At 28.7% G+C, this 17,724-nt stretch overlaps 1 protein-coding gene across 1 annotated transcript; it reads right to left on the bottom strand.

The window, feature by feature from the left end:
* Positions 1-2,205: 2,205 nt before the first annotated feature.
* LOC100878356 (glycerol-3-phosphate phosphatase-like) lies at positions 2,206-5,141 on the bottom strand. Its single transcript, XM_003707208.3, is given in 7 exon segments — positions 2,206-3,576; positions 3,652-3,793; positions 3,907-4,114; positions 4,201-4,290; positions 4,292-4,339; positions 4,422-4,582; positions 4,768-5,141. Coding segments are annotated over 7 exon segments (999 nt in total). The 5' UTR covers positions 4,931-5,141; the 3' UTR covers positions 2,206-3,389.
* Positions 5,142-17,724: the final 12,583 nt, after the last annotated feature.

Raw genomic sequence — 17,724 nt, 5'->3', positions numbered from 1 at the left:
TAGAATTTGTTTATGTTCCATGGATACTTGATACATAAGGATGTTTCATTAAAGTAGATATCTAAATTATTTACGTTCATTATTTTATAATTAACTGATTTGTAAATTCTCTCGACTGCAAATATTTTCCTGTTGGACTTGAATTCATTCAAGAATAACATGATAAATATTTTCCTGTTAGATAGTAAAGTAAAATTATCATTATCACGTGTCCAGAAATTTCGAACGTTGAAACAGGACCTTATGTTCAACTTATTGTAGGCAGTATTAAACAAATGTCTTGCTCGCTTACTGTAACAATTGAGGACTTGGGTATAATTTATGAGCAGATGTTACAAATAATTATTATTTGTAATACTCATTTTTTGTTTCATTTAAATTATTTTCTATAAAAAGATGTGTATTAACGCATTCAGAAAAAGTTCAAAATGCAAATTTTTCTATTTTCGAAGGCCAATAATATGGCGTAAGTGAGTTGTCGAAAAAATGATTTGTTTAAAAAATATGTTAAAAATTAACATTATTTTGCAGATTTTTGTAAGAAAACGTTGTACCATTTTGATCAAATTTCACATAAATAAATTATGGGCCGAAAGAAAAAATACGGATAAATTGGAATTTTTAATTTCGCTTGTGGAAAAAATATTACTGTCGTTGAAGTTATATGTACATTTTCTACCTTCCGTTCGGTGCACGATTGATTTCTATACGTAATAATCTGGAAATTGTATTATTTTACATTTTTTATACTAATTTATTTAAGAAAAGAATTCAAGTGTCCATAGGTGCCTCTATAAAAATATGGGGTCCGAGTCAGATATTCTATTTGTTCCGCGTTATGGGCGCATACTGGTGGCAGTATTCGATGCACGGAAGCGCATACGCCCCACGCTTTAGACTTGTGTTTTTTTGATTTGGCATATACTTTACTATGATTAAAATAGTGCAATAAAATAATTTTAAGAAAAAAAATACACCGACTTCGAAATGCACTAAAAAGTATAAAATAATTTCTATTTCATTCAATCATACAATTACGTCACAGATATGAATGAAACCTATTTACTCGTTAGGTAGTGTATTAAATACATTTAGTCGTATACGAAATCTTGTCGTTTTGTTTTGAAATCGGTGGTATAAAAAAACCGATCATAATAGCGGAGCACACGACTCGCCTACCTGAAACGGGGGTACCCCGCGTCCTTTTCCAGCTTGTAGAGACGTCAATTTTCGAGGCTCCATCGTTCTGAACAGCTCATTTTAAAGGGGAAGCTTCAAAGAAATTGACAATATTTTTTTAAAATTTTAACCCTTTACGCCCCTCATAGAGAAAAACGCAAAAAGAGAATTTGTTTAAATTTTCCAACATTTTATGACAAATTGACAAAGTTAAACAAAATATTTCAAGATAGCCCAATCCCTCATGAATAAAACAAAAAAAAAAAATTAGCTAAATCGGTTAAGTAGTTTCTGAGAAAAAAATTCCTAAGTGAACCCTATTTTCGCCAAAATGGGCAAAAATTGCAAACTTTGAAGGCTTGTCATTCCTTTACAAAATCGAAACCGGCAAAATGATGACTTAAACCCTTCTTAATTTCATGTGGAGTATAACATATTTCGATTAGAGTAAAATCGGAGATGCTGACTTCCAAAAGTGATCGATTTGGCATGGAATGACCCTTCTAAAATCCAAAGTACAACATTTCAAATGTACACTTCGCCTACACTAGACAAATCAGTTATCTAGTTTTTATGTGGTTTTTATTTTTCAAGATTACATGAATCGTAGTATTAAAGGTCATTAGATTCGTCTTGATCTCAATTACCATTCCATAACGATGAAAATATATTGTTTCGTTTTAAAAAACTTCAGTTACTTAAAAATCTCGAAAAATATGACCTTGAGAAAAATTTCCTAACCATTGTAATATTTGCCCGTTTAAAAAAAATAATGTTTTCCTTTCACATTTTCTTCTGTCATAAAAAATAAGCAAGATATTCAAGATAACAAGTCAGAAGAGACATCAATTAAATTTTTAATTCTAAATTTTGGTCCTTAGAGTGGGTAAACCCAAAAATAGTCCAAGATATATGTATATGTATATCCATACATACACACACTCTCTCATTCATTCACATGAGAAATGATATTTTTTTACATTTTTTATCATTTCATGATTTTTTAAGGCACAAAAATAAAAAAAGTATAATATTCAGTTCATTACTGATACATCTGTTTCCTCTTTTGGTTACAATAATAATCTTATTCTTATTCTATTTTGAAATAGGGTACATAGCTTAAACTCTTGATTTCTTTAGACATTAATAATACGCAATTTTACTATTTATCATAATTTTGGTATTTTGTTAATCGTTCCTATTTCATTGTAGGAAAAATTGCAGAAATTTGATAGAAAACATTCTTCATAAAGCCCGACTCCGTAATAACATATTATCGACAAACAAAATTTCATTAATGATCGGTTGCTTCAATAATCGTAATAAGAAAAAAGTGGAATGACATAGTTTACAATCGACTACAAATTATATGGAAATAAAAAACAGAAGTTTGGTCAAATTCAGTGTAGCACTTATTGAGACTGTCAGGTGCAAACAATCAAACTTACAAACATTTTCTTTTTATATAACAGTAGACATTGTGTTTGGTATGTATTTTGTTTATTGAAAAGATGTACAATATGAACATATGATTTAACATTTATTCTTATCATCATGTACATCTACGAATAAATAATTACCTCAAATAAAGTCACATTGTTAAATTAGATAATGGTCTATACCTTAATTTATGTAATGGTTAATAAACTGCAGGAACTATATATGCTATTATTACAACATTACAAAAATATTTAAATACAAAAGTAGCTGTTGGCTAATATTTCTATTGTTAACATTGAACTTCTATATATTTTTACTCTTTGATAAATTTTTAATTTCTTTCAGAGACAGTTATAAAAAATAAATATTAATATAAATACAGAATATGAAATTAATTCAGGAAGTTATATTTGTACTATGTCATTTTGTATTTAATAAAGAGAATTATTATTTTTAAATAAGTTAAACAGTTAATTAGTATAATGAATACTGTGATATTTTGTTGTGCGTAAACTGTGTATAATTAAACAGTTTCATATTTTAAAAAGTAACATTCAATAGATTCAACAAAAAACAAACCAATTAACATGTATAAAATAAATCAATATTTGAACATTTCATAAATGTTATGTTAAATAAATAGTACTCAGTAATTATACTAATCACCATAAATAATTATAAAATGAGAAACCATAATTTATCCTATTTCCATACAATAAAAAATTACTTGAAATAGTATTGAAATGATCTGAAACTCTTTCTCAAAATTATCAAGATGACGTAATCATTTTTAGTACATCACCCAATTCATCTGCATAATAATCTGGAACTATCAAATTTTTAGAATCTGCTGTAGGTGTATTCATAGCATCTACTTCATTTTTTGTTGTAATACCCGTCAATACCAATAAAGTTTTAAAACCACATTTTTTTCCAAAAAGAATATCAGTCGAGCAACTGAAATAAAATAATATTTTTTAATAACGTAATAAATAAAAAAAAGCACATTATTGTCACAATAACACTATTTACTTGTCACCAATCATAAGTGTCCTTGCAGGATTTAAACCATACTTCTTTATTATATATTCAATTAGAAAAGATTCTGGTTTTCCAAGCATTACGGGTGCCCTATTACATGCTGACTCTATACATTTTATAAAGCATCCAGTTCCTGTAATATAAAATGCAAATATAATCTAATTCCATAAACTTTATAAACAGTATACACTTTAAAACTTATGGAGAAAAATCTGATAAATAGTTTCAAGCAAATATTTCTCTAACCTGGAAATTTATTGCCATTTGGAGAAGGTCTTTCTGTATCACAATTTGTTCCAATAAAATCAACATTTGTGTCTTGTAAATAAGTAGTAGCTTTCGCAAGCTTAGGAAAACTGAAATACTTGTCAAATCCTACAATAACTGCCCCAACTTCTGGATCTGGCTTAAAATTTGTTATCAATTCCACTTCATCGCCATCCATGGCATCGGGCTAAACAAAATACAAATATTTTACAGTACATTTATAGTAAAATAAATCATTCCAAAATCTATAAAAACTAAAAACTAAAAGCTTACTCCTGTGCCACAATGTTTAATATTTTCTGCTTCAAGCTCTTTAGTCAAACCAATACTACCAACTACATATGCTTTTTTATCAAATTTTTTTTTCTTTCAAATACATAGCAGCTAAAAATGAAGAGCATACTATTTCATCCTGAAACAGTGATAAAGAAATTATTTTATATGATTGACATTAACTTATTATTAATTCAAAAAAATGTATCTATTAAATTTACCAGTGTTGCATCATAGTTAAAATTTTTACATTTTTCTATAAATTCAGACCTGGTTTTGGTATTACTATTTGTTACATAGAAAAATTTTTTACCCAATTGTTTGAATTTATTTACTGCCTCAGGTGAATTCTGTATTACTTCTGTTTCCTTCCATAGTACACCTAAGGTTTACTGAGATTAAAACACCATTTATCAAATTTTATATAAAATTATTCAAATATTTTATCAATTTCTGAGTTATATACTTCAATATTAGAAGTACAATATGCTGAGATGGTAAAAAATTGTCACTTACATTTTCAATTATTTTCAATATATTAAAAAAAAGACGAAAATAATTACTTACCATCACAATCTGATAAAATCACGTCAATTGATTCCATGAAATTATTAAATTCCTCTTTGGACAATGATGTTATGTGTTTTGTTGGCATTGTGCGAAAATAATTTGAATGAATAAAATAATTATTAAATTCCTCTTTGGACAATGATGTTTGTTTTGTTGGCATTTTGCGAAAATAATTTAAATTTAAAATAATTTAAAATAATTTAAATGAAATAAAAAATGAGTATTACAAATAAGAATTATTTATAACATCTGCTCATAACTTGTACCCAAGTCCTCAATTGTTATAGCAAGCGAGCAAGACACTTGTTTAATACTGCCTACAATAAGCTGAATATAAGGTTTTGTTCCAACGTTCGAAATTTCTGGACACGTGATAACGATAATTTTACTTTACTATCTAACAGGAAAATATTTATCATGTTATTCTTGAATGAATTCAAGTTCAACAGGAAAATATTTGCAGTCGAAAGTATTTACAAATCAGTTAATTATAAAATAATGAACGTAAATAATTTAGATATCTACTTTAATGAAACATCCTTATGTATCAAGTATCCATGGAACATAAACAAATTCTATATATAATAATATCAACGTGATAAACTTTCAACACATTAACACAAAGTTCAATTTCTTACTAACATCTGAATTAACTTTGTCGGCTGTGAAACGTACAGGTTCTCGTAATGTGACAGCTTTAAACAACTCATAAATCAGTCCCTGCAGCAAATACTTTGTAAACGAAAATTGCATTTCGAAAAATGTATGAACAGAGTCATTTAGTCGTATACGAAGTCTTGTCGTATTGTTTTGAGATCGGTGGTATAAAAAAACCGATCATAATAGCGGAGCACACGACTCGCCGACCCGAAACGGGGGTACCCCGCGTCCTTTTCCAGCTTGTCGAGACGTCAATTTTCGAGGCTCCATCGTTCTGAACAGCTCATTTTAAAGGGGAAGCTTTAAAGAATGTGACCATATTTTTTTTAAATTTTAACCCTTTACGCCCCTCATAGAGAAAAACGCAAAAAGAGAATTTGTTTAAATTTTCCAACATTTTATGACAAATTGACAAAGTTAAAAAAATATTTTAAGATAGCCCAATCCCTCATAAATAAAACAAAAAAAAAATTAGCTAAATCGGTTAAGTAGTTTCTGAGAAAAAAATTCCTAAGTGGACCCTATTTTCGCCAAAATGGGCAAAAATTGCAAACTTTGAAGGCTTGTCATTCCTTTACAAAATCGAAACCGGCAAAATGATGACTTAAACCCCCCTTAATTTCACGTGGACTATAACATATTTCGATTAGAGCAAAATCGGAGATGCTGACTTCCAAAAGTGATCGATTTGGCGTGGAATGACCCAGAAGGCAGTTTAGTATTCTTTGTTTTCATACTAAGATCTTTTTACTCGTTTTGAAACGGTTAGTGATATAACGCGTGGTAATCTAATGCGATCTAATGATCGAGTTTTTTAATATTTGATAATATAACGTGTGGGGAACAAATGCTTGGCAATTTGTTTCATAAATACATTCAATTTAATCTTTAGGGAATTTGGTGAGTGGATATGTGAAAGGGCATTTTTAAATCATGTATCCGGCCATGTTCGTCTTAATTTCCTAATTTTAATTGAAAATTAAATTGTCTAAAGGTGATGGTATCGTCACATAACCTGTAATATTCCTTCAGTATTACTGCTTATTTTTAAAGAGAAGCTATAAATAAGAAACCGAACTTTGTCAAATATTTTCAACAAAACAAGTAATTGTATCGACATCTGCATAATATGGCATAATCGCAATCGTAGCGCTCAGGAATTCGTATTTTAAACATTAGAGTGTTTAAAACAATAATTGAACTCAGATATTTGGACTCAAATTCATTTTAAGTGCATAGTATCCGAGGTTGTAGAAGTTTTCTCTACATTAGCTATCACATAAGATTAAATACATACGTAGTGCCATTTAAAAAAACAATCTTCAAAATGCATTAATCAGAAAAATTGCAGATATCATTTAATTGGCTCTATTGACTGATTTTATTTCGTCTTCAAAACTTTTCTGCAGTCTTTACTCTAATAGTCAAATTCGCCTTCTTTTTTCGTGACTTATCCTGTACATACAAGGTGTCCCTCCTAACTTGAACATATTATGTCGTTTACTTTTATGATAGAGAAAAATGTCAGAGAGAAATATTATTTTATTCGTACAGATAAATATTGCGGTGGTTAAGAAGTTTTTCTCGAAGTCATTTTTTCTAAGATTTTAAGCTTTTTAAGGTCATTAAAGTCTTTTTACACGAAACAGCATATTTTTATTATCATGACATAATAACTGAGGTCAACGACCTATAGTACTATGACTGTTACGTGGCCTTGAGTATAAAAAATTAATGAAAAATGGATAATTGATGGTCAGAGTGAAACAACTAATAGGAAAATTAGTGGATGAAATTTTATTGTAGCAGATGCTCAAAATGATAGTCTGCACATTTGTTAGATCTTGGATTTTAATCTCTAGGGTGCTAAATTAGTAATTTATAACGACATTCCTACAACCCCGAAAAACATAACAAAACGTATTGGAGTTGCTGCTAATAATATTAATGAAAAAGTAAATGCCACAAACTCGTTCATTAATCGTTCATAAAGTATTGATGTTGCTGAATATCAGTTTGTACACTTGCTACAATCAAATTTCTTCTGTTAATCTTTCTGTTAGTTACTGATAATCACTCTGCCTATTAGTTGCCTATCTTTCATAAATTTTTTTGTTCTCAAGGTCACGTGAAGTCACATGGTATTATAGGTTGTTAGATTTTTTTATCTCAGCTATTATGATGATAAACACGATGATAACATGATGATGTATATGTTGTTCCATTTAAAAAAAAAAATTCAATAATCTCGGGAAAAAATCCCGATCATGATAATATTTATCCCTTCGAAGAAAATAATATTTCCCTCTGATATTTTTCTCCATCGTTAACAATTAGCAAGATAGTCAAGATACTTATGTTAGGTGAGACACTCAGTATATACAATGAAAATGTTGTTCAAAATGCTGACCCTGACAATATATCTCAAGGTGATTAAATTTGGTAATGACTTTCCTATTCTGTACAGCAACTCGTAACATGTTTCAAATTTATGTATAAAATAGAATTAAAAATATTTTGTGAAAGATTAATTTTTTTATATTGTATTTTAATACTATTTTTACGCAGGGTATTCTGAAAATTAATTTACATGAAAAAAGTTCGGTGGTTTTATTTAAAGAAGTTTTTGTTTAAACAAGCTTCAATGGCTTCGATATTTGTTTCGCACACGTAAACAAACTTATTACATCAAGTTATGTATCTGTCGAAAAATATTTTCACCAACAGTTGCATTGAATACGAGGTTATTAAATTAAATGACATACGCTGTATAAGAGAGTGCGTAAGTCACTGTAGGTTTAAGCTATTTGCAAAGTAAAAGTGAATCTTTTTATTTATATGTATAGAATTACAATGTTGTAGAGATATTTTAATACATAAATATTCAATGGTTTGCTGTAACTGCAATGTTTATAAGATTTGACGGATTGCTTCAGCGAGTCAACGCACTTAGCAACAAATCGACTGTTATTACGAAGACAAATAGGGTACCTGTTGCGTCATGGAAGATAACTTGCATAGAATTTTGATGAATAGTAAATGTGGAATGAATTGTACATAGTATAACCACGAAGAGTCGTTTACTATGTGCTTTAAAGTGAATATCATGGAGACGCTGTGAAATGTACTTGAATGCAATGAATGGAAATGTGCCGACGAGTTGTTTTGAATTGAGATACATTATAGCGATACGTTTCAACATAGGTAACAGTGCAAATGAAGTTTAAGAAAGATACATTACTTTTTAATTGCAATCTTCTTTATAAGTACATATTTTGTTTTGGGTTAGGTTAGTACTCAATTTACGGAAAAAAACGATTATTTTATTTGAACGTGTTCTTTTTCTTTACTGAACACAATTTAATCTTATATTTTGCTACTTATGTATATCCATCAGATGTTTTATTAAAATGTTTTACCGTTCGTTACATTACATGTAATTATAACGTATATGTACGCGTTTTATGTTTATGTATTACTTCATAATTAAATCTAATAATTAAAGTTCTGATCAGTCAGTATCAACGGAAGAACTGTTTCATAAAATGAATTCTGCATTTTTCGAATGCAGAAATTCGTATAATTACAATTTTTATTTGAGAGCCTTGCGATTGTTCTTGTGTTCAACAACCAGATGATGTTTCGACATTTAGTATGCATTTTTTATAGAATTGTATATATTGATCATGAATCTGCCAACTATTTCATTCAATTGCTCTTAATTTTTAAGAAATATAGTTCTGAATAAAAATTATATTTCTGTTATTTATACTTAAGTAATAGCCTTATGACATAACAGTAAAAAACATTTCACGTTTATTTACTTAGGAAGATTTTATAATTTTCATAAAATATGATTTGATATAAGTTTTCAACTTTGTGTAAACAGTTCAATATTTCAATGATTATTAAAAATCGGGCAGGCTATCAATTTACCTTAAAATGTATTTAAAAGTTTGATAAAAATTCAGATTCTATTGTCCGATGTTAAAGAAATTTTTATGAGGATTGTTTTTCATGTTAGAAATATAGGAACAGCCGACCTATTAGTTAGGGGTGTGGAGACAGGAAAGTTACGTTAAAGCGAATTTCATGATATAGCTTTAAACATATATTATATTTGTTTTTACATACAAAATATTAATTAATACAATTATAATTTAATTTTTTTCTCTTGATGGAAAGTGGGGCGGGCGAAAACCTAGTATTTTTCTAAGGTAAGACATTAGCCTCTTTTTTCTGAAGAAAGGGTTGCAATCGGCCATTTAACCTTTCTCTCCTTCGCTATGTATACATAAATATACAAAGAAAGGAAAATACGATTGGACTAAACCATCTTTTTAATTGCTATGTGGCCAAATTCGCAAACTAATTTAGTTTCAACTCTTTTAAGTCTGTAAAGATGTGTAAGACTTTCGAAACTTTCAAGACTCTGCGATATTTCAGTACTTGAAAGAGTTGACAAATTTTATAACCTTTAGAATTTGACTAAAGTTCAACGTGATAAAAAATTTTCTTTGTATATTGACATCACATACTTAAAACAATTCAAAGCACTTCATAATTTATCACTAGCATTGTTGTCACCTTATCCTAATATAAAATCCGATCAAATCCAGAGATTTCTTATAAATTTGTAGACAAAGATAATGCACAAAGAAGAAAGGAAAAAGGTTTTTTCTGAAGTATCCAAAGAAACAAAAATGCAATCGTTTTAATCACAAATAATTGAAAACTTAAAAATATTGATTTTCAAAATAACTTTATTGCGTATGTAAAAGAAACAATATCTGTATCCGTTTGATATGCTTTTAAAATTATTTAATGTAATGTACTGTTAATACTGACCGTATAACGCATAATTAAATATAATTGTATACGCATATTAATTTCTCATTTCTATAAAAGTCAACACAGATTTCAAGAAAAGTATTTTAACAGGTTTTGTAATTTAAAAATAATGCATGAAAACTTATAAACCGAAAATTTTACCGGTTCGGTTGTTTTGGTATTAAAGTAAAGCATGAAATATTTATTTTGATTTTTTCTACCACCTCTGTGACCTTCCTAGTAAAACTCAGAGATCTGTTGGAAAATTCGGATTCTGTGAATGAAAACCGGAAAGGTGGCGATCCTGCTTCCTACATATAGTTGTAGATATATCTGCCATTTCGTCCGTATCATTTATCCATATAACGCTTTTCCACTATTTACAGCAGACTTGTTCAAACGATGCCCTGAACCTTCAGGGTGCTACAGTTTGCTAGAGATAAGCCTCGGGCAACGATGTCAGACATCGTAATATTCTCTCTATTCAGCTACTGAACTTGAATGGATCGCTTTTAATAAAAGATTTTCACAGATTCTCAGAGCAGAAACGTAAGAACGTGATCTTTCTGACAGAAAAATGAACATACAATAAATAATAACAATTAAGTACTCCAAACGCAACACCCCACTTTCAAAAATACAGACGAAGTTTCATAAAATATAAACGTTATAATCATTTTTATTTCAATATTTGTATCGCAAATATTATTGCCATATTGTTACTATCTCCGAACACGTTATCTTGTAACATTAAATGACTAACTCTGTCGACTTGTGTAACTGAGGTATTAAACCTCTCAATCAACGTGAACTCGAGTACACAGCTCTTCTAAAACAATTTTTGAACTTCTGAATATTGTACTGATTACTTAACAATAAGATCTATATAATATTTCTTTTGTCTAATATAAATCCGATTGCTAGGACTTCTAATTTGTTATTCACAAATTTATGCGACTATTATTAATACAATTACAATGCAGTCATAACAGATTTACAAAACACTATGTTCTAAGGTATTGGAATTATATGTAAGTGTATTTCATGTAGTTATTATTCTTTAGAGGACGGGCATGGTTTTATCTTATTTTTTATAATTTCAAGTTAGAACTTTTGTAAATGAGTTGTTCCTTTTCCTAAATTAATTAATGTAGTTAGGTAAACCTAAAAATTGAAGATTGTTCTCAAGTTTCAAACAAGACTAATTCGAATATAAGAAATTTTTTAACAAAATTTCGAGTCGATTTAAGATATAGTTATCAAAAATCTATTAATAAAAGTTTATTCATTTTAACATAGTGTATACGAGAATCAGAAAAAGAGTCTAACATTCTTCCTGAGATAAAAAAAGTTGTATTTAAGAACCGTATTAAAAACAAACACAAGGAAATGTTGTCAAGTGAATTTAAAAATTTTGATAGAACCATACAATTTTTTTCAAAAATATTACTGAAAAAATAAGTTTGTTAACTTATCAATTGTTGAAAAATACTAACAATATAATAATTTTTAGAATATATATATTTTTCAAATATACTTATCAATTTTTTAAAATAACGGTTAGACTAATTTTGTAAAAGAAATGGTTCACTGTAAAATATAAATGTATAGTTATTTGAAACTCATATCAAGTGTAAATCGTACTAATTATCTAAAATTTAAAAATAAAACATTAAATATGTTATAATTCTCATTTTAATGTACCTAATACTCTAAAGCAATTTTTTCGAGATTAGCAAATGTAACTTTAATTTTAGAAATGAAATACCACATTTTTATTAAACTTCCCAACGGTATAATTTTAAATAAATTTCTATTGCTTTATTTTTCACAAAGAAACGGTCGTAAAATTTACAAAGCAAAGTGAAATTAATATTATATCATTTTCTGCACGAACTTAATATCATTTTATAAATTATTGCATAGACTTAACAGATAAACGTTTAATTAAATATTAATGTAAAGTTTACTTTCATACTTTTCATTATGTTTTTATTAAAAACTTGCTATTCATTAGAAAGCTAATTACTCAGGACACTTTTTTAAAAATTCGATAATGGCATTCAATATTTCATTATTTTTTGTTAGAATAGGTATACTATATTTCTTCTGTGATAAAATTACATGTAGATTACATATAGAAAAAATACTACAAATAACAGTGACTTTGTCAGATTTATTGCACCAGTTACTATGCTAATTAATTTAATATTGTTATTTTTGTATTGTACTTATTTATATACTAACATTTTATTTTCTTAAATGAATTTGAATAACGTTAAAAACTATTACTGTTACTTTCATAACACCTTTATATCTATCATTTGTTAAATTCAATTTGACTGATATAATTAGCTAAAAACTAACTTACGTTCACAAAAAAGTGACTTTTTTTTTATTCCCTTTTTAGTAAAATATTTTGATACTACAATTACAGAGAAAAAATAAAAAAGTAGTTAGTCGTATTCGCCTCTGAATGACTTGAAGGTGTCATGGTTTGAAATGTAAAAAGTATCTTTGCAGCTTAAAAATAGAATTTCCATCTAGTATTACTATAAAAAAAAATTATACAGAATATTCATACGATTGTGAATATAATCAAAATTTATGCGTACAGGGCAGGTTACCCAACTACTAGTCATAGATTTTAATGAAACCTACATATACAGTACCTACGTAGTTTCTAAAAAAAATATGTTATCCTTTTCTTTCATCGACAATCGCTCATATTTAGTGAAGTAGTTCTCGAAGTTAGGGGTGGAAAATATATTTTTTTAGTCTCTTGAAAACTTTTTGTATTATAAAAAATGTGAATTTGTAATATGAAAATTGAATATGAAAATTTTTTGTTTTGAAGAGGCAAATTTGACCGCGCAAATTGTTTCGTAAAATATCTATTTATTTAAACATTACAATTTTATTGAAGAACAATGAATTGTTTTTCCCCTAAATGCAAATAAAATACAGATCAAATATTTTGTGCTGTATAAGTTTTATTAAAGTTGGTTAATAACACTGGGTAAAATTTCCTTGTTAGTGTTAAATAAGAAAATTGGCTACATTTTCATAAAATTTCAAGATAAAAAATGATAAAAACATATAAACAGGAACTTTCGTGACAAGCACATTTTTATTCACTATATTTATGCATATATAATGTTTGAAATAATGATAATATAAAAATAAGGAGAAAATAAATAACAATATCATTTGTTGATAATTTTTTCTTTTTGTTTTGGTAATGTGGTATAATATCTGTTAATTGTACAAACAATATGCAATTTCTTTTGTCTGACAAAATGTACTACTTCTTCTAATCGTAAACTGTCGATCGCGATCCTAATATTAACTTTGAATTTGTCGAACAATAAAACCCTGTATATATTTTAGAATGAACACTATTTGAAGCCTAAAAATAAATTACCCGTCCTCCAAAGTTTACCACTTGCATACTCGTTAATATTAATTGTTCATGGCAGCAGTATCCGTAATATCAAAAATTAAAATATCTCAACAATTCCAAAGGTGATATTAAAGTTATTGATAATGTATGAAAAGATGATTTAGTTTTGAATTATGGAAAATAATAATTAAACCATATAAAAATTATAAGTTTAAGGTAAATGCTCCCATTAGTGGATGACAAAATAATGCAGCTGTATTTTATTTTTGTCGAATTTTCGTTTTAGGGTGTTTGTTAGCAAGTATAATTACAGATAAGTAATTTAAGTTACTAAATAAAAATGACTAAATATACATGTATTTCTAATATCATTAATTTTATGAAGGAAATGTATGCATCTTTATGATAATTTGTAAAATTTAATATAAAATCCATAAATAACGATATAATAAAAGGAGGGCATTAATTGTTGTGGTGGTCAATTAAAGGAGAACATTAAATAAAGTGTAACTATTATTAATAATTTTTCAATGAAAGACTGACTTACTTCGAAACTTAAAAGGTAAAGGAATGAAGGAAACAGTAAATAATCGTCATTTTATAGAAAAACTGTATATGTCGATGAAAAAATTACTATTTTTAAAACAGTCATATTCTTATGACTCCACTAATGAGGTCATTTACTTGTAGGTGCGAAGAATGTTTTTACATTTGCTATCGTCTGCAATTTATTTAATCCTGATCGAATATTCAATCACTGTGACAGTGACAATTAATTTGTAATTTTGTACCTTATATTACTTTCATTATCCAAATTTTACACAATGTTTTCGAACAGTTTTATTTAAAAACGAATACATTAAATTATAGAGGGAATATTATTGAACAATTAAAATTTGCGTCACGATTGAATAATTGGTTCTCAGAACAGACAAACTAAGTTGCTCTTTTTCTTTTTATGGTTTGTTTATGTAGTACAGTGCATTGCATAAACATACTTACTCCTCAAATTTTTAGTGATCTAAGCGTTTGGAAGGAAACTATAGTCTATATTTCTTCAATACTAATTCGTAATGCATGAAGAATAAATGGATAAAAGAAAATTCCCCTATTAAGGCGAAGTGGGGTAAGTGCAGACTGGTTTTTGTAAAGTTGGTATTTAAACGTAAGTATTTTCAGTCTGCTGTGTAAATACTTAACACTGTCGATATCGAACGCTTTGCACAATTACTACTATTTAATTAATATTAACTAGGACCTTAATTTTCCTTCTACATTTTGATTTTGATAGGAAATTGCTTAAAATGTCAACTACTCTGCACTTTCCCCGAAAATGGGGTAAGAGCGTAACTTGAAGTTAAATACTTTGAAACTTTATTTCATGTGCAATGGGGCAAGAGCAGAATTATTAACGAATCTGCTATAAAATGCTTTTTACTGCATTATGCAATTACTCTATATTGCAAATAAGTACTCTTAGCTAAAATATAAAAGGGGATATAGTGAAACAAAACAAGGAAACAAACATACTAAATGGAGAAATTTCACTTATATTGTAATAAAAATAGCCTGTATATGCACTTGCCCCGTTTACGAACTTATCCCACTTCACCTTAATGTAATTATTACTGTGGGTTACATAAAATCTGATTTTTAGGCACTTGACAAATATACCAATATTAGACATTCTCTTTACGTTAGTCTCAATCGAGCTTTATAAGTAAACAAATTCATTATGTTACTTTCATTTATCGCATGTCACATTCGAAAGACTCGTTAATAAACGTTAGAAAGTGAAACGTTTTTAAAGATAGAAAAAGTCAATTATTGCTTTTCGGTATTATAAGGTTACGGTTGTATTGCGAAACAAATAGATAAAAAATTGCTGGTTATGTTAGTAAGAGTAGTCATGATGAGAAGAAGTGTTTATGTCGCCCTTCAAATGTGTTTCCTTGGGATAAATATAAAACTCCGATTAGGAAAAGATTAATGCTTTCCTTTACCTCATAGAGGATCTTTGAATGTCGCACGGAAATGCGTTTAACGGTTATTCCGCATTTCTAATGTTTTTGTGTGCGCGTCCCTTGCAACAGAGAAAAGTAGAGTGCATTTAAGAAAAATCGACGAGGGAGTCATCGTCAAGTATCGGTCGCGATTGGTCGAGCAGTCGTATTTTTCGTACCGGGTTCAGTCAATATTCTCGTGACGTTGAAATTTCACGATTCGCATTAACATTACATTCCGGGCTCTGCCGGGAATCATTACGCGTCTCCCTAGCGTGGGATTCTCCATCGAAAACCTGGTTTCCGCATCACAGTGATTCTTGGCAATCGCACATTATCTAAATGCTGCTCGCGCTGGGGATTTTAACGGAGCCCGATTTCCGTATCATCAAAATCTAACATGCTAACGGGAACTGTTTCTCTAAAAACAAGAATCCGATGTCACACGATTAATTAATCACTGACGAGCGCTCGACCTTCGTATACGCAAACCTATCATTTTCACACGTGACACATTCACACACACAATATCGATATTTCTTATGTCGATTAATATCACAAATCAAGAGTTTTTTATGCCTTCGGACTTTTTCCCTTCCATGTATATCATCAAGGATTTTTTATGCCTTCGGGCTTTTCGCTGCACAAATCTTAAATAAATTATTAATTTCATACTTTACAAACAGGTTATTTGACAATCCTCAATGTAATTTAAACATTCGATAAATTTGATCTCTCCTTGAACCGTTTCTCAAGTGTTCAGACATTTTAAAACCTGCACGATAGACAGAATTATAAAATTTTATTGCAGTGAGGACATTAATAACAAAATTTAAAGCCTCTACATACAATTTTGAATATTCTTTAATATTTGAAAATTGCATTCAGTGTAAGGAAGTAATAAATTATTAACTAATGCAATTTTGGAAGTATTTAATATTATTTAGTTAAACATAAAGCGAAAAATAGTAAGTGATTTAATGCTTATGGACAAAAATGTACATGAATTAGAAGTTGCAACAGCTGGTACTAGAAACAATGTCGGGTGAAATTATCAAAAAATCTTAATGATATTATGCCAAATCGAATTTTTAATATAATTTGCGGCGGTGGAAACACTATAAATTATTAAGTTTCATATTTTTTACATAAAACAGTTTTTCTTAAACAATTAGAATATTTATGAAACGTTTGAAAATGAGTTTTTATGCAAATCAGAATATTTCCGTTAATACGGTAAACTTTTTTTATATAATTTGCTTACACACCACGAATTGAAATTTAGAGAATATTGTCCATAATTTTTGGCGGATAACTTAAATGAATAAAAACGAAAGAGTTTGGTATATTTATGCAACGCGTTGTATAAACAGTTGGCTTGGAAAGTTTCATTTAATGGAGATATCGCTTTAAATATCTTGTACGACATTGCCACGAGCGATAAGAACGCTACCACAAGGGAAGATTCTTAGACAGCACTGACCTACAGAGAGCTACTAGTAGGGTAGACTCAAGCTCCTACACAAGATCGACATCGATGCCGCTCAATGAGCGTTTTTGTGCTCCTGTCTGCACTAGAAAGACATCTGCAACAAAAGTTCTCGTTTAACGATCCGTTCTTATCTACAGTCGGTTCGGAAAGCAATTTATAGAGTTTTATAACAGAAGTATGTTTGTTAAATTGAATCGAACGACTTTAGCTTTTTTGTGAAGTTAGAAGAATTAGTTTATTAAGTGAAGTGCTTTAATAATTTTGAAAACGTTGTAATTAGTCGGAATCGCGCAGAAAATAGTGGGAGGTTTTAAAATTTATCTCACAGGAAATCTCACGACATCCGAAACACCGATTTAATTAAAACTTCGTACAATTATAAAGTACAACGAAAGTAATAATTTTGCAAAACTGTAGTGCACAACTCTCCAAATTAACGGAGTAATTTAAAATTTTTATAATTTATATTCAGTGGAATGTCATTCGTAATTCATTCCCAACCAAATATAGACTAATAACATATAGTTAGAAATTAAAAAAATGTAATTCGCGGAAAAAATTCAATC

Source organism: Megachile rotundata, chromosome 2 (genome assembly GCF_050947335.1).
Source record: "Megachile rotundata isolate GNS110a chromosome 2, iyMegRotu1, whole genome shotgun sequence".
In the NCBI taxonomy this organism is placed as follows: Eukaryota; Metazoa; Arthropoda; class Insecta; order Hymenoptera; family Megachilidae; genus Megachile; species Megachile rotundata.
Note: the sequence above shows the minus strand (reverse complement) of the source record. Positions and strands in the feature narration are given on the sequence as shown.